General features: G+C 59.6%; 1 protein-coding gene across 1 annotated transcript; it reads left to right on the top strand.

Moving 5' to 3' along the window:
• The first annotated feature begins 620 nt into the window (after window positions 1–620).
• On the top strand, window positions 621–9,215 carry RNF215 (ring finger protein 215). The gene is made up of 9 exons (XM_004063277.5): window positions 621–1,018; window positions 1,288–1,431; window positions 1,907–1,978; window positions 2,059–2,144; window positions 3,549–3,705; window positions 7,635–7,754; window positions 7,831–7,974; window positions 8,223–8,325; window positions 8,414–9,215. Exons 1-9 carry the CDS (start codon window positions 734–736, stop codon window positions 8,434–8,436), a joined length of 1,134 nt encoding a protein of 377 aa, XP_004063325.4. The 5' UTR covers window positions 621–733; the 3' UTR covers window positions 8,437–9,215.
• The last annotated feature ends 22 nt before the right edge of the window (window positions 9,216–9,237 follow it).

The following is a 9,237-nucleotide window of genomic DNA, read 5'->3' as shown; positions in this document are numbered from 1 at the left end:
CCGCCCGCCTCGGCCTCCCAAAGTGCTGGGATTACAGGCGTGAGCCACCGCGTCCGGCCTATGGTGCCCATTTCACAGATAAGGGAAGTGACCCAGCCTCTCGGTCCCACTGAGGCACTGAGTCCCTGCCTGCTTCGTCTTGCCTTGCCCCCCAGCCCCTTTCCCCTGCCCCTCTATCTCCCCTGTCGGCTTCCCACGCCAGTCTCTGGTTCTCTGCCTCCTGCTGTTTAGTGGGGTCGAGACAGGGAGGACCGGGGAAGAGAGGGATGTGACTTGGCCCTGGCCACCCCGTGGGTCCACGGGGCTGCCGCAGAACGAGGGCCTGCCACCAGGCCCCTTAGACATCCCTTGCTCCTGCCCTTCTCGGGCTCTGATCGTGTCTCTGCTCCCCCAGGTCGCCCTTTCCAACTATTTTCCTGTCTGCCCCGCTGATGCGTCCGCTGCCGGAGCACCTCCTCTCTCTGACCCGCTGCGACCCCGGTTTCGCCCCTCTCCAGCTCCCTCGGCCGCCGGCGCCGGAGCTCTCCGCGGCCACCAGGGGGCGCCCGCGGCCCAGTCTGGGCGCGGGAGCCGCCAAGCGCCCACTCCGTTCCTCCCGGCGCCCCGCCCCGTCCGGCCGCGGCCCCGCCCCTCCCGGCGCCCCGCCCCGTCCGGCAGCGGCCTCGCTCCCTCCGATCCCCCCCGCGCCCGGGACCCCTGGCCCCACTGTTGCGCCAGCTCGCCGGGTCCGGCCATGGGCCCCGCCGCTCGCCCCGCGCTGAGATCGCCGCCGCCGCCCCCGCCGCCGCCCCCGTCTCCGCTGCTGCTGCTGCTGCCCCTGCTGCCGCTGTGGCTGGGCCTGGCGGGGCCCGGGGCCGCGGCGGACGGCAGCGAGCCGGCGGCCGGGGCGGGGCGGGGCGGAGCCCGCGCCGTGCGGGTGGACGTGAGACTGCCGCGCCAGGACGCTCTGGTCCTGGAGGGCGTCAGGATCGGCTCCGAAGCCGACCCGGCGCCCCTGCTGGGCGGTCGTCTGCTGCTGGTGAGCGCTGCTGAGCCATCTGGCCGCATCACTAAACCCCTCTCTCAACCCTCCCTAGAGACCCCGCACCCTGAACCGACGTTCATCCTCCACCAAGCCTTGACAGTCCAGCGCCCCTCCCCAGGCTCCCCAGGCTCCCAGCATTCCGGCTTCCCAAACCAGAGAGCCAGATGCTCTGGGAACTCTGGCCTTGGCATCCACTGTGATGACCCCGGCTCCCTCCTCCCCCACACCCTACCTCCCTCTGCTCATGGCCCCTTGCCACACAGATGGACATCGTGGATGACGAGCAGGAGGCACCAGTGGAAGGCTGGATTGCAGTGGCATACGTGGGCAAGGAGCAGGCGGCCCAGTTCCACCAGGAGAATAAGGGCAGTGGCCCGCAGGCCTATCCCAAGGCCCTGGTCCAGCAGGTGCAGGGGATGTCTATGGGGGAGGGGGCTGGAGGAAAGGATTCCAAGGCATCTGCTAGAGCCAGGCCCTCCTTAGATGGGCCCTTAAGAGCTTGCAGAGAAGCCCTAGGCCTGGTGGGTCAGGGCACCCCAGTTTGAAGAATGGAGTCAGTATGGCTTCGAAGCAGGGAGGTGAGAGGAGGCCAGAGAGAGGTTGGGAAGCTTGACCAGGCTCTGAGAGTATGGGATGGGGGAGCTGCTGCTGACGACTACTGCTGGGACTGCCCTGATAGGACCGGGGAAGGCACAGCGCATCTGGAAGGGAGGCAGGAGGAAGAAAGCAGTTTCCACCTTTGACCTCAAGGAGCTTATGGCTAGTCTGTCCAGAGTTTTGCTCACTGCAGGGCCAGGAGCTAAGAGCAGCTAGGGCTGCAGGTGGTGAGACAGGTGTGCAGGCAGGGTATATGCTAGCCTCTTGCCTTCTATCCCTCTGCAGATGCGGCGGGCCCTCTTCCTGGGTGCCTCTGCCCTGCTTCTCCTCATCCTGAACCACAACGTGGTCCGAGAGGTAAATCGGACCAGGCCGTGAGGGTAAGCAAACTGGGGAAAGGGGGACCCAGGCCTGCTGACCTCCTTGTCTCCCTGCAGCTGGACATATCCCAGCTTCTGCTCAGGCCAGTGATCGTCCTCCATTATTCCTCCAATGTCACCAAGCTGTTGGATGCATTGCTGCAGTGAGTTGGTATTTAGACTTCAAAGGACTGACCCTGGGTACAGAGAGCCCCTGGTTCTCCCATGGACTGAGGGGGCTTGGGACCAGGGCCTTACCTGTTAGCCTTTTTTTTTTTTTTTTGAGATGGAGTATCACTCGTGTTGCCCAGGCTGGAGTGCAGTGGCGCAATCTCGGCTCACTGGAACCTCTGCCTTCCAGGTTCAAGTGATTCTCCTGCCTCAGTCTCCTAAGTAGCTAGGATCACAGTCATGTGCCACCACACCCAGCTAATTTTTTGTATTTTTAGTAGAGACAGGGTTTCACCATGTTGGCCAGGCTGGTCTTGAACACCTGACCTCAGTTCCACCTGCCTCGGCCTCCCAAAGTGCTGGGATTACAGGCATGAGCCCCCGTTGCCACTGCTGCTGCTGCCCCTGCTGCCACTGTGGCTGGGACTGGCAGGGCCTGGCCTAACTGTTAACTTTTTTTTTTTTTTTTGAGATGAAGTTTCGCTCTGTCACCCAGGCTGGAGTGCAGCGGCGCGATCTCGGCTCCCTGCAAGCTCTGCCTCTTGGGTTCATGCCGTTCTCCCACCTCAGCCTCCCAAGTAGCTGGGACTACAGGTGCCCACCACCATGCCCGGCTAATTTTTTTGTAGTTTTAGTAGAGACGGGGTTTCACCATGTTAGCCAGGATGGTCTCGATCTGCTGACCTTGTGATCTACTCGTCTCGGCCTCCCAAAGTGCTGGGATTACAGGTGTGAGCCACCGCACCCAGCCAACTGTTAGCTTTAAGACTGCCCTCTCGGCTGGGAATGGTGGCTCATGCCTGTAATCCCAGCACTTTGGTAAGCCGAAGAAGGAGTATCACTTGAGTCCAGGAGTTTGAGACCAGCCTGGGCAACATGGCAAGACTCAGTCTCTACAAAAAGTACAAAAATTAGCTGGGCATGGTGGCACATGCTTGTAGTCCCAGCTAATCAGGAGGCTGAAGTGGGAAGATCACTTGAGCCCCGGGGGTAGAGGCTGCAGTGAGCTGTGACTGTGCCACTGCACTCCAGTCTGGGTGACAAAGGGAGACCCTGTCTCAAAAAAAAAAAAAAAAGACTGTCCTGTCCTGTCCCAGGCTGAAAAATGGGTGAGGGGATGGGAAGGAGGTGCCAGAGCCTGGAGCTTGGAGCAAGGAGGTGGCTCTGTGGGCAGAGAGGACTGGCCCCAGCAAGGAGGAAGATGGACTTGCAGGCTTCCCTGGCCTGGCTGGTGTGAAAACTGGAAAAACCAATAGAGGGAAAAGGCCTGGGGCAAAGTGTAAGGCCAACAGGGGCGACAGTCGTAGGTATCCTTTTCCTGCAGAGCTGGGGTGGGTGGGTCTGGGCCTCCCTTCCCAAGGTTCCTTCCATCTGGCCCCGGTGACTTTCCCTCCCAGGAGGACCCAGGCCACGGCTGAGATCACCAGCGGAGAGTCCCTGTCTGCCAATATCGAGTGGAAGTTGACCTTGTGGACCACCTGTGGCCTCTCCAAGGATGGCTATGGAGGATGGCAGGACTTGGTCTGCCTGGGAGGCAGTCGTGCCCAGGAGCAGGTGGGTGCTAGCAGATTACATGGGGCCTAGGGAAAGGAGGCTCGTGGGGCCATATACATGGCCTTGTATTGCAAATCCTGTGGCTTCTCCCCACCTTAGTGACAAGGACGGCCTTTCCCACCCCACAGGAGTGCTGTGAGTGTTCAGAGACATGGTGTAGGTGGGTGCTCAGTGGGGCGCCTGGGCCAGGTCACATGCAGTCAGTGTTAGCTGCCGTCCTCACTTTCTGCAGGCATTGGGAAGCCTTATTCCACTGCCTGTAAAGTTCAGACCCCTCTGCGTGGCTTTCCCAGCTCTCTGCATCACTCACTCACTCTATTTTTCTAGTCCTTTTTCCTATGCTCTGGCCACCCTGTACCAATGACTACACATGCTCTGGCCTTCTGCCACTGGGCCTTGTCTACGCCTGGCTATAGACGTGGACACCTTTTCTCTCTGTGTCCACACGTCCTAGTCTAGCTAGAACCTTCACAGCTCATCCTGCCACGTTTCTTTGGAAAGCCTCCCTCCCACCCCAGCTTGAAGTCCCCTCCCTCTCTCCCTCTTTTGTATCACAACAAGGCGTGGTCAGGCCGTCCATGGGCTTCTTGGGACAGCCCATCCTGCATGTGCTGAGGCGCGTCACTTTGTCTCCTGACAGCCAGGACTGTGTTTTATCGTCTCTGGATTTCCAGCGCTTGGCATCAGGGCATTCAAGGGTATTCTGTCCACAAGCATTTCTTGAGTCCCTACTCTGCTGGGCAGTCACGTCCCGGTATCCTGGTGTACAGCCTCCAGCGGGTGTTGGCCACCGTGGGCTGTGCAGGGCAGCTTCAAGTGGGGCAATCTTGGGATCAAATCCTGGCTTGGAAACCTTAGCTGGCTGGTCTCAGGCTGGGAGTTTCACCTCTCTGACCTCATGTTCCTCATTTGCAAACAGGAACGGTACTCTGTGTATCCCTGTCATGGGTGGCCCACACAGGCCTCTGGACAGGGCAGGCATTGGTGAGAGGCTTGGGGTGGGTCTGTGCACAGTCTGCAGGTGGGTCTGGCTGCTCAAGAGGGCAGACCTGAGCAGCCTTGGCCAGGCTGCAGGCTGGGGTCAAGGTGGTCCCAACCCAAGTATTGGGTGGCCATGGCCGCTAAAGTGTCTGAAGGGTGGCTGGAGTAGGTGTCTCAGTGGCTGGTCTGATGGGCATCGGGCTCTCAGTCCTGACCCCAGGGCCCAGTCACTGTGCCTCCAGCCTCTAGGAGTCCAGAGCAGCAACACCGATGTATCAGGAAGGTCTGATGAACAGCAGTGGCATGATCTTGGCTCACTGCAGCCTCGACCTCCTGGGCTCAAGTGACCCTCCCACCTCCGCCCCCCAAGTAGCTGGGACTACAGGCATGTGCCACCATGTCTAGCTAATTTTTGTATTTTTTGTAGAGGTGGGGTTTCACTATGTTGCCCAGGCTGGTCTCGAACTCCTGAGCTTAGGCATTCGGCCCACCTCGGCCTCCCAAAGTGCTGGGATTACAGGCGTGAACCACCATGCCCAGCTAATGAACAGTCCTTACTGCTCTGATGGCAAGCTCTCATCCTGCCCTCCATCCTCACCTGGGGCTCTGCAAGGTGTATTCCCCAAGATGCACTGAACCTGGGGCACATAGGGCTCCCCAGGATGCAATGAGCCTGGGGAGGCTGGGTCTTTGGCCTGCAGTGGAGCTTCAGGCCGGCCACACTTTCAGCCCACCCAGCTGGCTGCTCTGAGGCATGGAGCTCTACAGCAGGCTCTGCCCTGGAGAGCTTATGCCATAATGGCCACTTAGTCCTGGCATGGGGCTCAGGGGAGTGTCACTTTGTCTCCTGACAGCCAGGGCTGTGTTTTATCATCTCTGGATTTCCAACACCCAACACTTGGCATCAAGGGCATTCAAGGGTATTCTGTCCACAAGCTTTTTTTTTTTTTTTGAGACAGAGTTTCGCTCTCGTTGCCCAGGCTGGAGTGCAATGGCGCAATCTCGGCTCACCACAGCCTCCGCCTCCCAGTTTCAAGCGATTCTCCTACCTCAGCCTCCCTAGTAACCGGGACTACAGGCATGCACCACCACACACAGGCTAATTTTTTGTATTTTTAGTTGGGATGGGGTTTCTCCATGTTTGTCAGGCTAGTCTCGAACTCCCAACCTCAGGTGATCCGCCCACCTCGGCCTCCCAAAGTGCTGGGATTATAGGCATGAACCACCGCGGCTGGCCCACAAGCATTTCTTGAGTTACTTCTCTGCCAGGCAGTGATGCCCCGGTCTCCTGGTGTACAGCCCCCAGCACGTGTTGGCCAATGTGGGCTGCTCCAGCCCTGGGCTCATGGGGGCCCAGTCTAGAGAGCAGATAGGCCAGAGACATGCTGTCACTCTGCTGGGGTGAGCAGAGCTGGTGGTGGCCCCGGCACCCTCTAGGGCATGATAAAGGCACTCAGCCTGGGGCTTGGGGACAGCTTCCTAGAACAGGTGGCACTGCCCAGCTGCAGCTGGAGGAGAGAAGAGGGCAGGATGGAGAGGGGAGCTGGGGCTCACAGACACTTCCCAGTGAGGGTCCCCAGAGCACCTCCACTGTGAGCAGATCAATGGCTTGTGGCACTAGCAGCACCAGGCTTGTCTAGAGCGGTGGCCTCTTCATATCAGATCATTTCTCAGCCCCTCTTCCCCACATGACGGTAGATGAGCTTCAGCATCGGTCGGGGAAGAACACGATGGCAGTACTCAGCTGCAGAGAGCTTTGAAGTGAATGCATGTGTTAGTCCTAACACATCCACAGACCCCGTGCAGAGGCGCACCTGGAGGGAGCGTGCTGTGTTTTGCTTACTCCGCTGCGCCATCTCCTGAGCCAGCTGTTGAGTAGTCAGAGCGCAGCAGCCACACCACATCTGGGGCAAGTTGAGTCAAGATCATTGTGGTTCCCTCAGTCACTCTGAGGCTGCCCAGGGGCCCGGGGCCCGCAGGCTTTAAAGTGTTCTCTCAGTCATGTTTCCTTTCCAAATTCACTCATTCCACAAAGATGGTGGGAGGTGCTGGGTTAGAGTGGTGACCACATCAGCTATGGTTACCTCCCACCGATGGGAGCGCACAGACCCCCAAGGGCAGCTGCAAGGGAACGGTGGGTAGAGCGGGTGTGAGGAGGGCGGGGCAGCGGGAGGTTAGGGGGGCGCATTCACCCAGCCATAAGAGGCCAGGGAGCTTCTAGAGCAAGATGTGGTGGAGGCAGTAGCCGAGGAAAGGGATAAGGTGGAAGAGGGTTCCCAAGACAGGGAACAGTGTGGAAAGGCACAGACACTGAGAGGAGGCAAGTGGCACTACAGGGAAGGAGCTCAGGCAGGGGAGCTGCAGGGCCTGGTGTGCAGGGGAGAACCCTCTGACCGTGGGTGGGAAATGGGTGGCAAGGAGGGCATGAGACCCACCCCCGCCCAGGAGAACGAAGCAACAGGCCTTGGGGGCTGGCTGCCTCCCGTACCGGGGGGTGCGAACGTTCAGGCTGGATGGGTGAGTGGCTGATGGCAGGGCCTGAGAAAGCCGACCAGGAGGAAGTGCAGGAGGATGGGGGTGGGAGAGTGAGCAGGTCCCAGGCTGGGTGCTGGGTTGCTGGGTGCTGGGTTGGGGAGTCTCTGAGGCTACCAGATAGAAGCTTCTGTGTATGCAAAACATCAGGTTTGTTGCCCAGAGAGCCCTGGGCTGGGAATGGATGTGGCTCTCCTTGGAGCTGGATGGGAAGACGTGTAGGGCAGAGTGAGTGATCCTGAGAAGCACACAATGGAAGAGATGGAGCCTTCAGAAGAGAAAGCTGGGGACTGCAGGGTCACAGAGGCCGTCAGCACACCTCACCTGCCTGCTCCCTGGTGTTCCTGGGGGTAGATGTTCCTAAGGGAGGCGTGTGGGGGTGGCCCCACGTCCCTGATGACTGCTTCCCTTTCCAGAAACCCCTGCAGCAGCTGTGGAACGCCATCCTGCTGGTGGCCATGCTCCTGTGCACAGGCCTCGTGGTCCAGGCCCAGCGGCAGGCGTCGCGGCAGAGCCAGCGGGAGCTCGGAGGCCAGGTGGGAGCCAGCCCCAGGGAGCCCCAGCACCCTCAGCCCTTGGACCCGCAAGACTGTGCCCGTCCTCTCCCCACAGGTGGACCTGTTTAAGCGCCGCGTGGTGCGGAGACTGGCATCCCTCAAGACACGGCGCTGCCGGCTGAGCAGGGCAGCACAGGGCCTCCCAGATCCGGGTGCTGAGACCTGTGCGGTGTGCCTGGACTACTTCTGCAACAAACAGGCTAGTGCCCCGGGTAGAGACCAGCCATCAGCTCACCTGTGATGCCTCCCACCTTACCCCTGGGACCTTGGAACCACCCCCACCAGGCCCTTCTCCTTCAGCCCCCAGGGCTACAGAGCAGAATTTCAGGGGGGTGGGGGAAGCCGTGAGGTTTCAGTTCCCCAGCTGAGGCGAGGGGCATGGGACCAGGCACCCCCACGTGGAGTCCTGCTTCGGTGACCTGAGCCCTTCCTCCCCCACCCCTGTAGTGGCTCCGGGTGCTGCCCTGTAAGCACGAGTTTCACCGAGACTGTGTGGACCCCTGGCTGATGCTCCAGCAGACCTGCCCACTGTGCAAATTCAACGTCCTGGGTGAGCACCAGGGGCGGGGTCCCTCAGCCTACTCTGCCTGCTCCTCACCTGATGCCTCTCTCCCTGTTCTTCTTCCCCTCCCCTGCAGGGAACCGCTACTCCGATGATTAGCTGCCCAGCTGGACTCTCCACATGGGGATGGACCCTTCCTGCTTGTACCCCGGTCCTCAGCCTGGGCTCCCAGGACAGGACAGGATGGGACAGCAGGATAGACAGGACAGCAAGCCCAGTGGGTGGGAGGAAGGATGAGGGCCCCACCATGTCCAAACTGGGAAGGAGGGCCCCACAGCTTCAGACTGAGGATCTAGGGCTGGGACCTGTCAGTCAAGGAAGAGAGGTCACTTTGGGACCTTCTCTGCAATCCTGTGACATGAGTCTGCCCTCCTCACAGGCAGCTCCCAGGTCAATAAGGAAAGAGAATATGGGGCCAGTGTAGCTGTCGCCAGGGTTCTGGGAGCTCCCTGTGGCCTGTCTGGGAATCCCTGGGGGCTGAGACTACAGTGGCCAGGTTTTGTGCTTATTTATTGGGGGGTGGGTTGAGGGAAGAGCTGTCTGGCCTTGGGGTACCCTGGCCTGACCGTCTTTCAGGATACTTCTTGTCAAGGCTGTCTGCCTGTTGCCTTTGGTCCTCAAGCACTGGGAGCCATGGGTCCCACTGCCTGTCCAGCCTGGCTCCCTTCCTGGGCCTGGCTAGGACCAGAGGTCTTAGAGACCGTCCTGTTCTGGACTCCTTGGCTGCGGCTTTGTGTTGCTGACCAGGATACTCAAAGCCACAGGATCAATATGGTGCCTCATCCAGGGGCATCCTTTTTTTTTTTTTTTTTTTTTTTTTAAGAGTTGGAGTAGGGAAGGTTTAATAGCAAAATAAACGTGGCTATATTTTAACATAAGATGTAAAATGTGTATAGGTGT

The sequence above is a fragment of the Gorilla gorilla genome, chromosome 23 (genome assembly GCF_029281585.2).
Source record: "Gorilla gorilla gorilla isolate KB3781 chromosome 23, NHGRI_mGorGor1-v2.1_pri, whole genome shotgun sequence".
In the NCBI taxonomy this organism is placed as follows: Eukaryota; Metazoa; Chordata; class Mammalia; order Primates; family Hominidae; genus Gorilla; species Gorilla gorilla.
Note: the sequence above shows the minus strand (reverse complement) of the source record. Positions and strands in the feature narration are given on the sequence as shown.